Raw genomic sequence first — 18,223 nt, 5'->3', positions numbered from 1 at the left:
CGTTCGTGACTCTCCTGTTCGAACTCGTTCATCAAAATGAACAAATATTTTTTTTTCTTGTCATTTGGTTCATTCAACGAACAAAATGAACGAATTGACTCGGAAAAAGATTTGTTCATTTTGATGAATGAGTTCGAACAGGAGAGTCACGAACGTGCATCACAGAACAAGGCGACGATTTGAGCTTCCATCCATCCATCATCTTCCGCTTATCCAGGGCTGGGTCACGGGGGCAGCAGTCTAAGCAGAGATGCCCAGACTTTCCTCTCCCTAGACACATCCTCCAGCTCTTCCGGGGAGACACCGAGGCGTTCCCAGGCCAGCCGGTAGACATAGTCCCTCCAGCGTGTCCTAAGTCTTCCCCAGGGTCTCCTCCCAGTGGGACGTGCCCGAAACACGGCCCCGGGAAGAAGTCCAGGAAGCATCCGGAACAGATGTCCAAGCCACCTCAGCTGACCCCTCTCGATGTGAAGGAGCAGCGGCTCTACTCTGAGCTCCTCCGGAGTGACTGAGCTTCTCACCCTATCTCTAAGGGATCGCCCAGCCACCCTGCGGAGAAAGCTCATTTCGGCCGCCTGTATCCGGGATCTTGTCCTTTCGGTCATGACCCAAAGCTCATGACCATAGGTGAGATTAAGAACGTAGATTGGCCGGTAAATCGAGAGCTTTGCCTTACGGCTGAGCTCCTTCTTTACCACAACAGACCGGTACATCGACCGCATTACTGCTGAAGCTGCACCGATCCGTCTGTCAATCTCCCGTTCCATCCTTCCCTCACTCGTGAACAAAACCCCAAGATACTTAAACTCCTCCACTTGAGGAAGGATCTCTCCACTAATCTGAAGTGACCATTTGAGCTTATAAAACTTTGTTATTCATTTTTTTTAAATGAGCGATCGATTCGCTTGATAAGACTCTTATTCATCGTCTGGTGTCGTTTAAAGCCCTTTGAAGCTGCACTGAAACTGTCTTTTGGACCTTGAACCATTTGGTTATCAGTAAAGTGCATTATATGGAGAAAATCCTGGAATGTTTTCGTCAAAAACCTTAATTTCTTTTCGACTGAAGAAAGAAAGACATTGACATCTTGGATGACATGGGGGTGAGTGCGGGTCTACTTTTCATCATTTCATTCATTTTCTGGGAACTTTACTAAGGCATTGCAAACTCAACGAATGTACAATGGGAAGAATATTCCACAATAGAATTGACTATAAAGAGTTACATTGAGGACTCACCTTCAACTCGCAGTTGTAGAGTCTCACTATCCACTGAGAAGTCTCCTCTCTTTGCTGTGCAGTGATAGTCACCAGTGTTAGAGGGAGATACTGAGTTGTTGGTGAAGGTTGAACCTGTGATCAGAAGGTCTGTTTTGCCTTTATACCAGTCATACTTCCAACCATCACCAGGCATGTTACAACCAAGCTGGATTTTCTCTCCAGTGTAGGAGGGCTCAAACCACTGATCTTTTCTGATGTCTGGTTTTGGTGTGTCATCTAAGAATCACAGGGGTAGAATTAGTAATGATGAACTCTCTTCAAACTATAGACCATTTTGCAAGATGTAAACAACACTAGTCCAGAAACACTTCCTGTTTCAGTTTGTAACTGTTTTCTTTATTTCACATGTAAAGAAAACATCTTAAAACTGTTTGTTTCACTTTTTGATTAAGTTTTATATATTCTGTTGGTTGTATTTTATCCCAGCTTTTAAGTAGTGTTAAAAAACTGAAACAGGAAGTGCTGCTGGACCAGTGTTGTTTACATCTTGTGAAATGGTCTATAAATGCGTTGGGTTTCATATGCTTGCTATTATTTATAATTCAAGACTAAATGAATTGACTCATACTGCTAATATTGTCCGGCCACTCTCAAGAGTAGACAGCAAACTGCAAATATTCACATGAACCACTGTACACCAATTTCGTTCATATCTATTAATCAAAGAATATCATAAGTAGTTTTACCATCAATTTGAAGTTTCAAAGCTTCTGCTTGTCTTGTAGTCACTGGCGTTCTCTCACGATGTTTTCCTCTGCAGGAATACTGTCCTGATTGACTCGCTCTTGCTGAGCTGATTGAGAGTGTGTTTCCGGAAAAGGAAATCTCCTTGATAGCTGAAAGCGGAGTTCCATCTTTAAACCATTCATAGTCCCATTCATTTGAGTCTCCATCAATTGAACACTCCAGAGTCACTTTTTCATTTGCGTAAAATGTTTTCCATTGAGAACCTATTGACAGTTTTGGTTGAGGCGGCTCTGCACAGATAAACACCACAATAATGTAAGAGAACTGGACATTTTTTTGTCAGGACATGCTGCTTTTAGCAAAACTGACAACAGATGTTTATGTGACAAAACTTACCATGAACTGTTAAAAAAAAATGTGTTTTGCTTTTTGCTGTTTTCACCGTCCTGTCCTTCAGTTCAGCTTGACACGCATACTGCCCTCTATGACTGGACTTCACTGAGAGAGTGAGAATGTTGTCTTTTATGATTGTTTCATCAGTGGGGTCTATTTTTTCGGAGCCTTGGTACCACATATACATCCAGTTTTCGGATTTAGGAATCACACACTGCAAAGACACTTTTTCACCAGGAAACGCTTCTGTCCGGTCTGACTTGACTTGTGCTTCAGGCAGATCTAAAGGAAGAGATCAAAACCAAACTTATTCTAAAACCCAAACTCTAAAACAACATTAACCAAACAGTCTACTACAAACAGTCTACAGTCTAGTAAACTCTAATGACTAGTTGACATGCAGTTGCAAAGTTACGTATAGTTACTTGTAGTAGCACTTTCATTGAAAATTTGTGTAACCAAAATACAATAGGCTTTATATTATTTACCTTCTAGAGTTACGGTGTACCCTTCACTTTCTTCAGACTCAGAAGATCCAGTTTTTGCCTTGCATCTATAAATTCCACCATTTGTCCCATTGATGCTGGACTGATGGTCAGTTTCGAGTTTAACAGAGTCCTTATACCAGTCGTATTGTAACTCAGATGCTCCTTTAGGGACCTTACAGTGCAGAGTGACCGTCTCTGTGCTGTACAGCACATTGTGAGTTGGGTTCAGAGAAATGGTGGGCTTTGGAATCTGAATCGTAGGCTCTAATGAATGAATAATCCTTAGGTTAGAGTAGCTGAATACCAACACTTTTTGATACAGTTGTTTAACTTAAAAATAAAGCAGTTAAATAAAATATTCCTTAAAAATTCATATGACAAACCAGAAACAACTTATAGTATCTTACCAGTGCTCTGTTGAGACGTTACTTGCACACAGACTGCCACTATAATTTAAAATAGATTCAGAGAAATGCTAGGTTACAGTATAGTGATTTCCTAGTTTTATTGGTTTCGAATATAAAGGTACCTTACCTGTCAAAAGTATTTTTTTCAATATTTCCATTTGCAGCAGTCAAAGTAAGCCTCAGTGAACACAGACCTTGCGTGAGTCTTTGCAACAAGAAAAGCTTCCTGTTATAACCACTTTTGGTGGAAACCTGACAGGAAATCATGACGTCTTGTCTACTTCCATTTCACCTTTAAAGCTGACTAAATGTATGATATTTTGAATAACCTATTTCCTTTTTTTTTACTTGTAAGAAAACAATGTTAAGTGAACCTTGCGAGTGTGTGCTTATCCAAGCGTTGTGTGTTATCTGAGAGGCAGTGAGCCTGCAGTATATAACAATAACGAGATATATGATTGTGTGCAATCATGAAAAACGTTGTATATAGCATATTTAACCTCTAGAATGCACCTGTGGACAATTTAATATTATAATATATATATATTTTTTTAATTATGAATACTTACCAGTTCTGAAGTTCTGTTATTGTTCTGGTTTCTGTTTTAAGTATTGTGGGTGTGGTTAATTGCAGTATTGTTCAAAAAATATTGATGAATCTAGTGTTATCTGAACTTCCTTTTTTCCTCCATAGCTCTGCTGAATTTTGACATGCATTCAAATAGTATCACACAAATATCACAACAAACATTTATAGCAATGAAATACCTTTAGTTTGAAAAAGAGGAACCTAAAGAGTACCTTTCTAAAATGTGTACACATCAACAACAGATAGAGAGGAATGACTTGAGGAACATTTAAAGAATATGATACTTAAAACAAAGATGGACTGAAGTGTACTGTGCACTTTCAGCACATTTGCAGCACAAATACAATGTCTTCTGCAGCATATTTCTTAAGTTTTAAACAACAAATAAATATAGACAGTTATTATATCTGACAGAAGTTGTTATATTGGACATTTTTAAATAGTTAAAGGTGGGTTTTAAAAGTTAAAAGTTTTAAAAGTTAACTTCACATTCAGCCAAGCCTCCTGATCTGGCATGTGGTGAACCAACATCCTGTATGCAGTCTTTAACAAAATTTATTGAGGTGGGGCTGCAACAAACCCAAAGCATTTTCTCAAAAAACAGCTCGGCAATAATATGTATAAGGGTGGTTTTCCTATATGGGTTTCAGGTCTGCAGAATGACTGAAGAAACATTATCAGCAAGATGGTTTAAAAATAAAAACTTCTTGTCTATTAACACCCACCTTACTTATAGCAATGATGGAAATACGTGCAGTTACAATAGCAAAATATGTTGGTGAGCGTTGCAATAGTGTGACAATATTGTATTGCAATTGGTAGCACATTAATGTTAATACCAAACCGAAACTAATTAGTACACCAACTGTAATTGAAAGGGCTTGATGACGATATTTTAAAAATACACTTAAAGGAGTAGTTCACTTTAAAAAAAAAAAACTTTTGCTGATAATTTACTCACCACCATGTCATCCAAGATGTCCATGTCTTTCTTTCTTCAGTCGAAAATAAATTAAGGTTTTTGATGAAAACATTCCAGGATTTTTCTCCATATAATGGACTTCAGTGGGAACCAAACGGTTCAAGGTCCAAAATACACTTTCAATGCAAACTGCAAACTGTTAAAAGGGCTTTAAACGATTCCAGACGATGAATAAGGGTCTTATCAAGCCAAACGATCGCTCATTAAAAAAAAAAAAAAAAACAAAGTTTAAGTTTTATAAGCTCAAATGGTTGCCTTGCTCTGTTCTGTGATGTGCGTTCGTGACTCTCCTGTTCGAACTTGTTCATCAAAATGGACAAATCTTTTCACGAGTCAATTCGTTCATTTGATTTGTTGAATGAACCAAATGGCACGAAAAAAGATTCGTTCATTTTGATAACAAGTTTGAACAGAGCAAGGCGACCATTTGAGCTTATAAAACTTTAACTTTGTTATTTTTTTTTTTTTAAATGAGCCATCGTTTCGCTTGATAAGACCCTTATTCATCGTCTGGAATCGTTTAAAGCCCTTTGAACAGTTTGCACTGAAACTGTCTATTGGACCTTAAACTGTTTGGCTACCAGTAAAGTGCATTATATGGAGAAAAATCCTGGAATGTTTTCATCAAAAACCTTAATTTCTTTTCGACTGAAGAAAGAAAGACGTGGATATCTTGGATGGCATGGGGGTGAGTAAAAGTGAACTACTCCTTTAAAATAGTAACACAATAGACATATGAGATAATAAAAACTTAACCATTAATCGTACCCAGCAATGCTATATGCTATATATGCTATATATAAAATGTTATCTAAGGCATAGAGAGAGAGAGAGAGAGAGAGAGAGAGAGAGAGAGAGAGAGAGAGAGAGAGAGAGGAGGCAAAGAGTGCCCCAGAAAAGTGACCGAGAGGAAAAGAAGAGAAAGAGCAACATTTACATCTATTTACATCCATTACATTTACATTTATTATCTTTTATCCTTTCCTTGACCATGTGACTGAAACCCAAAATGAGAAATTCAAACTGAGCAATCAGAAGATTACAACTTCCTCCACCATACTAAAGGTGTGACAATAACCCCCCCCAACCCACCTACAACCAATGACGCATTGTTAAAGTTATTTTGATAGCTGTGGCCTTATAGTTAGGAAATGTCAACCAACATGTACAGCCAGTTCTTCCAGTAATTAGCACTTAGTACATATTTAATAGAGGTTAGTGATCTGTTGTCAATATATTCAAATAAATACATTTTAATACAAATAATAATAATTATCATTGCTGCCATTGTCTGTGCTGCAGAGTTTTCCAGTTAAAGCTTTTTTAACTGAACTAGCAGATAAGACCACAAGTCATATATTAGAAACCCTTCATGCCTCTGTTTCTAAATCTGTCATCCGGCTGGTTTATCAGAAACAGACAAATGGCAACAGCATCCGGTGCAAACCTGGGACCTTTAAATAAAATTTGACAGAATTTCACAAACAATAGGATTTTTTTTTTCTTTGTTGACTGCAGCACTATATAAAATAAAAATAAAATAAGAATAAAAAAGCACAATATATTGTATATGTAATTTATGATCACATCGTTTTTGCATATCATATATAGATTATTGTAATAAGATTATTATGTCATTGGAAACACTCTCAATCACAAGGAAACCTGTTACTTACTATGCAGTTTTAAAGCTCCAATGATATCAAAATTGGTGAATGGAGAAAAAAAAAGACTAAATGTTGGGTGGGACTTGATTTGTCTATGTGGAATAGTTTGGATGGTTGTGGTTTGCTATTGGTGGATCTCATGTGAGTGACATGTTGCCCCGCCCTCACGCCAGTATACACCTCATCAGAGAAAAGAAGCGATGTTGAGAAATGATGTTGCAAAACGGAGGGGAGGTTACTTTGATTAAAGATTAAAGGGTACATGAATAACAAAATAATCTATAATAAATACCATAATCTTTTGATTTTGATAAACTTTTTTATTTTTTCTTTGAAACTCTTTCCTTTCAGTACTTGGAAATGAAACAAGAGGTGTCAACTTGAGGTGTGTCCGGCAGTCATGATGCATTGATTTCCGTTCTCTGCTCTCTGCCAGATCATTTTCAGTTTTTGCACACACGACCACTAACAGTCACTCTGGCCTCTTTGAGTTGAAGCGGCAGCATTCTCACAGTTTGCACAATGTTGTTCCTCATATATAACAGGAGTTACTACAAACAGTATAACTGCATGTCCATGGTGGGAAAAAAAAACAAAAAACATGTATAGTTGTTATTTTTAGGTTCTATGTTTTTTTGCAATGTGACCATAATTACTGCAATAAATAATAATAATAATAATAATAATAATAATAATATATTTTATTTTATTCATTTATATATATATATATTATTTTTGTACTATATTAAAAAGCAGTAAATAATATTTATATCTTATTCATTTATTTATTATACATATATTAATATAATTAAAAATATAAATATGATCATATATTATTGTATTATAATCTGAATGTAAGGATAACTTTTAGTGACAAAATAAAGCCAGTGACACTCTTTTGTGAGATGCAACCAAATACATTTTTGCACATATAATGTCATTTATATTTTTAAGATTTTATGTATTCCAATCTAATGTATCTTTTATGCGCATCTTATTTCCTATAAAGAATGCAGTCACCTCTGGTAAAAGAGAAAAGCAAATTGTCATCAACATATCTCTGTGCCCATCCAGTACTCACAGCCACACATTATATGTTTTAAAGGTTGTCAGTGATTTCAGGCCCAAACAAAAATGATCACATTCATCTAATCTTTCCTAACGATCCCCTAGCTCACAAGCAGGCTGTCAAAAAAAACACATCTCTGTAGGCAGCCTATATGCTCTGAGATACAAAAACAAATGGGAACAACCACACTGTGACCAGCTTATTCCACCTGGCAAAAACATTTTTTTTTTTCCTCCTAGCCATTCTCCAACTAAGTATGCTGCACTTTTGGCCCAAATCACTTTTGCTGATTTTTTTTTTTTAATATTAACTTGCTCATGAATGTAAGTCTGCCCACTAATAAAAACTGTTATGTCATCAGCATATGCTGTCAGTTAAATCGGAGGAAAACGATTTTCACATTTAAAACCATCTAACTTTACTCTGATTGTATTTAACATCGGTTCCAAACAGTGGTTAAAGTGGCAGGTGGGTGAACCCTAACATTTTGTGTAGGTGCAAAAGGGAAAAATGACTCACCGAGGGACAACATATGTAGTATGGTGGTATAGCAATACTTTTTGCATCAAGAGTGTGGCTGTGAATGTGGTCACCCCATCGGGAGCAGCGAGATTCGTTGATATTAATGAATCTATTTATTTATTAATTTATCTGAGGTGCCGGAACACGTTCCGGCCCACTTTAACCCTAAAGCTATTGAATACAGCATGCCTGATTGGGCACATCCTTGTCTTGTACCTCTTTGAATTTTAAAAGGACTAGATAAGGCACCAATGACTTTCAATATACTTTCAATGTCACAATAGAGCACTTTAATCATAGCAACAAACTCTGGTGGGAAATCAAATGATGTTTCATTCAGTCAAAAGCCTTTTCTTGGTCCAGAGAAATAAGACCCACCTTTTGATCAGAGTCTAGAGACTTACAAAACATCTCTAATTAACGATATGTTGTCAACTATCGATCTGTTGGGTACACAGTGAGGATGGTCTGTATGGATGACCTGCCTCAATACCTCCCTCAGTCTGTTGGCCAAAGTTTTCGACAGGATTTTGTAGTTGGTGCATAACAAAGACAACCTCTCTGAGGTCACCTTTCTTAGGGAGCGGAGTTAAAACTGCTCTCTTGCAACTTATTGGCAGTCGCCCTTCAGACAGACTGCTACTTAACATCAAGTCTTCTCCCAGGAAGTGCTAGTATGTCTTATAAAATTCCACAGGCAGCCCATCTAAACCTGGTGCTTTGTCATTTTTCATGCTTTACAGTGCTTTAAAAAGTTAATCTGTTGTCGAAAGATGCACCGGATCAGCACACGACTCCTCAGTTATCTGTGAAAGATCTCAAAGGAAGCGATTTGTTGACTGACTCACTCCACATTTACAAGCATACCGCTCCCTGTAGGAGCTAACAGCCATTTTCCGAATGTCAGAGTCCCTAGTCCCGTCCACAGACCGTGAACATTTAATACTCTTTTCTTTTGTTTTGGCCATTTTTCTTTTCCAGACTAAAGAATAATCAGGCGGGGGGAAATACTCTTAATACCCCTTGAGCTCTAGTGTCCAACTGATCAGCTAGTGCAACTTTTTCTCCTTAAGAGTATGAGTTTGGCCTGGATCTCCATGAGCTGCACACAGCCCCTGGAGCTCTATATTTTAACGTTCCAATATCCCACCATCGCTGCATTGAAGTGAATTCGAAAAAAAGTAACAATTTACATCTTGAAACCATATGTGGTTCAATATGATTTCTGTCAATATCATAACATGTACAATTAAAGTCACCAGCAAGAATAAATATGTTTTCCATATTACACTCTTCGCTATTTCAGGAAACTATGGTTACAGTCGTCACCTGAGGCATTGCCTTTCGAGGAAACTCACGATGCGTGGTTGACGCTTTGGGAATGAGAATGCCCAAATCGCCAAACGTTCAAGTATCTAAGTGTCAGCCTGTTGTCAACTAAACACTAAGCACCTGGGACCCTGGGGCAGCATCCAGGTCCATGCTGTAAAACCTCACAAATGTGAGCGGTGAGAACCAGCCTGCCGCTTCACAAACGCCTTGGAGAGAAACCCAAATAATAAGGCTCTGACCGCCAAAGGACACGACTGGTCAGAGTATTCGTAAGCAAGTGAAATAGCCTCGACTATCCACTTGTTAACCGTCTGTTTATAAGCAGGAAGACCTTTCTTGTGTGATACAAAACAAACAAATAGCTGGTCAGAACTTATCCACAGAGAAGTCCGATGAACATACTGTAAGTGTCCAGTGGGTAAAAGGAGGAGGACAGAAAGTCAGCAGCACAATAGGCTTTGGAATTATGGTCAGCACCTTATATCGGCTGTTTTGGATATAAGAATGACTTGACCATCCCTGGTGCAAACTCAAGGCAAGTGGGGGAAACCGAAAAGGCCTGAAGGTCTCTGACTCTTTTGAGGGACGAAATAGCTAGCCAAAAATTGGTCTTAAAAGTAAGACACTTTACTGAAACTGAATCTAAGAACTCGAATGGAGCCCTAGACAGGCCTTCTAAAACTATTGCATGGTCCCAGGCAGGCACGCTAGTACGAGTTGCAGGCCTCAGCGTCAGTGTGCCATGAAGGAAACGTGTGATCAGGGGGTCTCGACCCAACAATGTGACCAAGCAATTTCTTTCGAGCCAGCCTTCTCAGAGTGAAGAACAACCCCTCGGAACCGGCTTCTGCTTCTAAGGCTTTGGCTGCCGTGGTGTATATGAGAAACTAGATGGCTGGAGCTGCTTACACACAGCAGCCCCAGGAGTTTGGACATAGTGAGGGAGGGATAATTTAACTGCCTCTGACTGTAATTTGGCCACCTGGAGACTCTCGACGACCGAAATAACCGCGTTACAGAAGAGACCAGAAGGAAATGGGAGCATCAAGAAAAAAACAAAAAAATGGTATCCTTCTCCTTGATCTCTGTCAAATTGAGCCAGAGGTATCTTTCAGTGGTCACAAGGGCTGCCAGCCCATATCCCCCAGCAGGTCAGCCTGATATGCTTGTAGTACTGCCACAGTATGCAAGCAGGCTCTGGCTTGAACCACTGCCGTATATGCTTTTCCCACTAGATAGTGGTGGCAATCTCAGGTGGAAAAAAATAAGCTATTGATCAAGATCAGCCAGCATTTTCAAGTCCCTAGCAGCTCCCAGTTGTCCTGAGCGAGAACTGGTTAGAAATAGATTCCTTTAATGGTTTAGTAAGAGAAGCCGATGGCTTCAAGATCGACGCTGAACCGTGAGACACAGCTAGCAAGCGTCTGTTCTATCCGGGGCATTGCCCCATATCCATACTCTCTCAACCCCCTAATATATGAATATACATTAACTTGGGGGCTGATGCAAGATGAGTAAGGTTTTTCCCATGAGCTAGACAGCTCACTGTGCAGATCAGGAAAAATGGAAGGCGCCGTGATGGGGGTGAAACAATAGAGGGAAGGAAGCGAACGCCCCTTTTATCTGCTGGCCATTCAATATTTAATTTATCTACAGCCTTAGTAATCACTTCCACCAGCTCCTCATATGCTGGGGAAAGAGATGGCGAATCCTCTTCCCCCATGATTGTGTCATTTTTCAATGCCCAGCACATCTACCTCCTCGGAAGTAGAGCACTGAAGCCTTGTTCTCTCTTTCCCTGGGCGGAAGTAACCGCAGCGCTGGCTTCCGATACCAGAGAGAGGGCAATGGATCCTTTGGGAAAGGGAGGAGAAAAGATCCTCTGACCCGTCTCCACCCTGGTAAAGAGATCCATTTGAGATCCTTAGGAATGCTGCCTTGCAGATGCGGGTCCTGCACCCTGAGAACCGCGAACCTGAACACTTTCGTGAGAGCGAAGCATGTGAAGCGATAGCTTCTAATAATGTTGGGAGAAACGTAGGGTTGAAATTGTTTTGGAATTGTTTTGCCATAGTGTTTAGACATATAGTGTATATATATATATATATATATACATATCTATCAAACAGACAACAGTAAATACATCAGACAGATTGACACAGATCACTTGCTGAGGCAACAGAAGCTAATGCCGGTTTGAACTTTGCAGATGTGCTTTATCTCTTTCTGGTCATGACGTCACCCGCCCAGGAAGCTCATTCTTTCTATTGGACTAGTTGACATGCTTCATACGCATCAATGCTGGAGGCGTTCCCAAAGCGCCATCGACGCATCTCGAATTCCCTCGAAAGTGAATGTTCTCCTCTTCATTAAAGATTTCATTCTCTACCTCATCAAGCTCAATATCCATTATCTCAACACTTTCATGTTTCCCTTTTTACACCCATTACTTCCACTGTCCTCTTTCTCCACATGTACTACATTTGTTTCTGCCCTTTCATCAGATTGCCTATCCTTTTCCACATTAATTCCTTGGTCTAAATTTTGACTTTTGAGGTTCGTTCTCATCTGCAGAGTTTACTAAACTGCCCTTTTCAGAGCACTACATGCCCTTCTTTTCCACATCCATAGCTCTTGTTTTCTGTTGTAGCAAAAATGACATAGGCTACGTTCACACTGCAGGCTGAAACGACCTAATTCCGATTTTTTTGCCCCTATGCGACCTGTATCTGATTTTATCATGACAGTCTGAACGACACAGATCCGATCTTTTCAAATGCGACCCAGGCCACTTGGGTATGTGGTCTAAATCCGATATGAATCCGATCTTTTGAAATGCGACTTCAATCTGAACGGCCAGGTCACATATATCCGACCCGCACGTCATTGCACGCACCTTTAGCTAGCCAATACACGCTTACTCCAACGCGTTTCTGCACTGTTATGGGCCGCTGCAGACATGTCTCTTCCTCAGTGTTGTGCCTGAACGCGTTCAATGAACGATAGTGCATGAACGCGTTCATATACTGTATTACTGCCTGATGAACATTACTGTGAACATGTTCGTTCTGGTGTCTGTGAACGTGCGCTCTCTGTCAGTTTAACTTCGTACAGTAGGGTGCCAGATTGATTTCTATAGAGCCTTCCAGGCGAAAACCTAGCTAAAACACATGTAAACATGCCTTAAAATGTAGCGAAAAAACACCCAATCTGGCAACACCAGCCACCAGTGTCGCACCGCGGCCGCCGGTGACAAAGCAAGGAGCGCGGAGGACGCGCACTATCAATTAAACGGGTTTTATGACGAGGTCGGTGAGGATCAGAAAAATCTTAAATTAATGTACAAACTTTGCCCGTCGATAAAATAATTGTTGTCTGTGTTATGGGCTGTGGCAATAATAATAATAATAAAACAAAAGCTCGCAACAATATGGAAAAAAAAAATATTCCGCAAACAAGTGACGTCGTTGACCGTTGATTACTCTTCTGCGCATGCGCGTCACTTCTGGGTCATTTCACGTTCACACAGGAGATCACAAAAGGTCGCATTTAATTGGAAATGTGAACGGCCTTGCAAAAAAATCGAATTTTTTCAAAAAATCGGAATTGAGCATTAAGCCCTGCAGTGTGAACGTAGCCCTAATCAAAGCCATCAACTTTAAACTTGAAAGCGTATGAGTGGTTTTAGGTTTTCAGGTGCACTGTCTGGGTGCACAAGGAAATTTCTTGTATGCTTGTGTACTGCTTGTTCTTCACAAAGATTGAACCGCCTGCACAGTCGTTTCACTTCTGCCTAACCAATTTTAACCTTTCTTTAACCAGGAAAGTCCCATTGAGGTTAAACACCTCTTTTTCAAGGGAGTCCTGGCCAAGAGGCAGCAAAAAACACAATCAATTACATTTATAAAGGACATACAACACAAATAATTAAAAACATTTACAATTAAAACAGGTCATTTCCGGTTCTCTCAATCTGGACTTAAAAGCATTTAAAGCTACACTGTGTAACTCTTTTAGTTTATTCTTAGCTAAAAACACTTAGTTCTTTCAAAAATATGTGTGCTCATTAATGTATATTTACTTCGTTAATAAAGTATTCTCTTGAGTGTATAATATACCATTGGAAATACATACGGGTAAGGGGTTCTAATGTCGGTCGCCATGTTGACCCTTCATCTTAAAAGTACATTAGCCAACGAGGGACATACGCGTTAATTCAAGCTTCGCCTTTCGCGTTTACGTTTCATTTAACACTCATGGACGAGGTTGAACTGGAAGCCATGTTAATCTTGGACTACATTGGCCACCGTAGGAGTTAAAACGAAACCAAAATTGAGAGGAACAGAAACTAATGTTCACTGGATGGTCATATATGTTTACACTGCTAGATGGGGGTAAAAATCACACAGTGTAGCTTTAAAGAAATAAGTTCAGATAATTTCCAGTCTTTTTGCGAAAAAATTCCATGCAGAAGGAGCGGAGTAAACAAAAGCCCCTTTTCACAGTTCTGTGCAGGCAAATGCAATAAAGAGCAGCAAATGATCATTTGATCGCAATGATTAAGAACCAACACTTCTCCATGTGGTTAAACTACTGATGTAGGATGGCAACAGACCAAGCATGGCCTTATAGATAAAAAATATGCCAATGCCCTGATCTCCTGTTGAACAACGATGGCCATCCCACTCTGTAATATACGTAATTCACAATAATGGGTATTTTTTTTTACAATTTGTAATAAATCTCAGAGATGCATGATAAACAGTATCAATCTTATGCAGACATTGTGCTGAGGCGGTCCTATATACCAAGTCACCATAATCAGATAAATAGATACAAATATTGCAGTGATTAGCAGCTTTTTTGCTTTAAAAGAAAAACAAAATTTATTTAGAAAGAAAAAAAGACAGCTTAAGTTTGAGTTTCTTCAAAAGGTTATCTATATGAGGTTAGAAGAGAGCATTATCAAGCAAAATGCCAAGGTACTTATAAGAATGAACCACCTTGAGAAACCTTCTTAGTATTACTAAACAGCATTTTAGTTTGGTCTTATCAGTTTGGTCTTATCAGCATTGAGCTTCATCAGCGTGTGTTTAACCACATCAAAAGCTTTCTGCAAAGATGCAACTGATCGAACCAAAACAATAAATAATCTTGTCATCAGCATAGAAATGCATATTAACCTCAGGCACATTTTGGCCCAGTTCATTTATATACATAATAAACAAGTGAGAACCCAATATTGAGCCTTGTGGCACCCCCTTGTTGACCTTCACTAATGCAGAACATAAACCATCACATTTATCCTGTCACTCAGATAATTCAAACCAGGAATGTGCACTATCGGCCAATCCCAGACAAAGTTGCCTATGCTTTAAAACAGCATTGTCCACTGTGTCAAAAGCCTTCGACAGATCAAGAAAAAGTGATGCACAGATGCTTTCTATCAAGGGCAAAAAGTATGTCGTTAATTACTTTTGTAACAGCAGTGATGGTACTGTGCATTTTTCTGAAGCCTGATTGCAGTTTAGAAAGAAGTTCATTTGAGTATAAAAACTTTTATTTGGTCTGAAACAAGGAAATCTAGATTCTTGAACAAGGGAAATTAGATATAAGCCGATAATTAGTTAAAATTGCTGGATCACCTCCTTTAAACAAAGGAATAACAAAAGCTGACTTCCAAACTGATGGTATGTCATTGATTTGAATTGACAAATTAGAAAGAATTGTAAGGGGCTCAGCAACAAAATCAGCCGCGTTTAAAAAAAATAAGGCTCTATTAAGTCTGATCCAGGAGGTTTTCTGTGATCTAACGCTTGCACCTGCTGCACAGTAAAATAAACACAATTTAAAGGCTCTCCAGAAAACACTGGGGTGTATGTGCATGGAGTGACAGTGGCTACGTCCACATTTATCCGGATACATTTGAAAACGGGTTTTTTTTTTTTAAAAAAACCCTCTCCGTCCACACTAGCGTTTTCAGCCGTTTTCCGACGTTTCAGTGTGGATGAGAAACTTCTAAATTCACTTTACTGCACATGCGTGAAACTTCACAAAAGCTCACTGAGATAATAATGTTATCGCACATAACAGGATAATTTTATTTAGCAAAATATCTCACCATCACTGATGCGTCCAGGTCGCATTCAATCATCCTATGGTTGGTCTAAAACGCAACTGCTGTCCTGTTTTGCCGCAGGACAGCAAATGTAAGTACATTATCTGTCATCTTTGTAGTGCTATGAAGAATAGCACATATTAAGTAACATAGAAAGTAACATATTTTAGCAATAGTTTAAAAATGAATAACACATAACAGGCACAATACGGATAAACATGAATATCTATTGGTACTACATGGATCACATGACTAAATTTACGTCATCGTTTTGAAATACCTCCGGTTTCAATGTCCACACAACGCGAAAACGGCGTTTTCAAATTTATCCACTTTGGAGAGCGTTTTCCAAACGATACGTTTTTGTTGACTTAAAACGCCGTCTCAGTGTGGACGGAAGGCCAAAACGGAGAGAAAAATATACGTTTTCAAACGAAAACGTATTAGTGTGGACATGGCCAGTGACTACTCCTGTCGACTTGGGCAGAGAACCAACTGATACAAAATGCTCACTAAAAGCAATTTAAGACATCAACTTTGTCGTAGACTGGGAGGGAGTTTTTAAGACAAATTTTGGGAGGGCTTCATTACTTTTATTCACAGATAGAGACTTAATGACTTTCCAAAATTTCTCACTTCTCAATTTTCACTTGTGACTGATAAATAATATTCTGATTTAGCCTTTTTAATAAGAGGTACATTAGTACTGAAAATGGACCAGTCAGTGGCAGAATCTCCAAGCTTTACCCTTTGCCACATTTCGCTGATGGATAATGTCTGACAACCATGCCGTATGCCAGGTGTTGATGGCCAATTGTCAGTATACAAAACGCTGAGATCACGAAGCATTTCACCCTTAAATGAGAGGTGCTTCTCCATGTTGTTGATCACTCTGATGGTGCGCTTCAGAAGCTTGTCTGCTCTCAAGAACATGATTGAATGCACCTGGAGTTGCTGAGACAGGTTTGCAAGTTCAGACAGTGCATCATAGATGAGTTCAAGGTCACACAGGAATTCCTTGCTTTGCATAGGATGTGCCAGGCCTCTGTAAGTTTGTCTCTCTTTGCCGTTTCTTGTTTGGTCTCCTGCAGCATTTTCAAAGTGTCTGTTTGGTGCTTCATACAACCTCCACACAGCCTTTACAGAGCGGAAGCTGCTGGCCACCCATACTTAAAACTCTGCTAATGTGTGCCATGTATTGTGAACCCACTCCTTGCGCTGCTTCCAGAAGCTCCCATTATATTTAATTGGGCTGACTGTAGAGATTATGGATCTTATCCATGAACGCTTTAAAGTGATTGACTGCCTGAACCTCATCCACACCATTAGATACAGACAGTTCCAAATGGTGTGAAGAGGTTAGGGTACCTTGCAGTCATCCTGGTTGCCACACCAGAGTTCTTGCCTAACATGACACTGGCTCCATCTGAAAAAAATGGGACCCAGTTCTTTTGAAGCCACTCTTAACTGAAGCCTCCAAACAGTCAAGTAGAGCTTTTTCTAAATCGCCTGCCCTTTGCCGCTCCTGCTCAACCAGATCCAGAAATACAAATTCAGTAGTGGCTACCTCTACTGAGGCTTTTAAGTTGACTTTTGAAGTAAAGGTTCTGTGGCAAGGCAATACAGCATACCAGACATGGTACTGTACATCCCTGCCTAACTCCCCACTCAACTTTGAGCAGAGTAAACAAACCACCATTAATGTTAGTTAATTCCCAGGAGTTTAGAAGCATCCAAAACATCTCTAATTTTTTTTTTTTGTATTGATTTTTATTTAAAGGGACCATGTGCAATTAATAACATAAATGTAAACATTTGATGCATTACACCAGAGTTAGCCTTAGGCTAATTTACATCTGCAGTCCCCCGGCACAAATAAATACAGATACATACGACACAGATTAAAATATCAATACTATTCAAGAATATTTGGCATATCAAACATAAAACATCCAACATTCTTCAAGAGCATATAACATGTACTTAATAACCTCACTGACACGCACACACGCACGCGCACACACACACACACACACACACACACACACACACACACACACACACACACACACACACACACACACACACACACACACACACACACACTCACACACACACTCACACACTAAAATCACAACATACAACGATATGTCCACCCACAACCCCTTCTCAACCCTATAATAAAAAGGTAAATGTGACTGAAAAATAATTTTACTTAATAATAAATTAGTGGATACATTGTTGCGAAAATTTTAAATGTTTTTTTATATTATCTTTAAAGTGCCCAAACGAATCAGATGTTTTTATATTGTCTGGAATTATATTCCATTGTATTGCAGCTTTGATAGAAAAGGCTGTCTGCCCAAATGCTGAATAGCGAAAGGGTACAGTACAGCTATATACAGAATCTAGTCTAGTGGTCCTCACAGAGCCACGGTAACAGATAAACTCACGCAAACATGTGGGGGCCAGACCTTTTAAAATTTTATAAACTGTGCATAAATTTGAGAACAATCTAAAATTTTCAAAAGTTAGTAGATTATACTTCTGAAGTATGTCACAGTGATGGTGCCTGAGTGGCTTTTTGTCAAGAATTTTGAGGCCTTGTTTGTACAGGGATTCTAAGGGCCTAATTGTTGTTTGCAAATTAAAGCAATATTATCAAAAGTAGACCTGTGGGGAATGGACT

The 18,223-nt window shown here is 39.2% G+C and overlaps 1 protein-coding gene and 1 pseudogene across 1 annotated transcript in view; both read right to left on the bottom strand.

Moving 5' to 3' along the window:
* LOC120491856 (Fc receptor-like protein 5) overlaps window positions 1-18,223 on the bottom strand; it is a 64,351-nt gene that overhangs the window by 11,161 nt on the left and 34,967 nt on the right. Inside the window, exons 6-7 of the mRNA XM_089124597.1 lie at window positions 1,967-2,257; window positions 1,239-1,496 (exon numbers count right to left, since the gene is read on the bottom strand). Coding sequence (XP_088980723.1) covers window positions 1,239-1,496; window positions 1,967-2,257 — 549 coding nt within the window. The remainder of the gene's footprint in view (window positions 1-1,238; window positions 1,497-1,966; window positions 2,258-18,223) is intronic.
* On the bottom strand, window positions 16,174-17,233 carry LOC148970545 (E3 SUMO-protein ligase KIAA1586-like; annotated as a pseudogene).

The sequence above is a fragment of the Pimephales promelas genome, chromosome 20 (genome assembly GCF_988280905.1).
Source record: "Pimephales promelas chromosome 20, fPimPro1.hap1.1, whole genome shotgun sequence".
NCBI lineage: Eukaryota > Metazoa > Chordata > Actinopteri > Cypriniformes > Leuciscidae > Pimephales > Pimephales promelas.
Note: the sequence above shows the minus strand (reverse complement) of the source record. Positions and strands in the feature narration are given on the sequence as shown.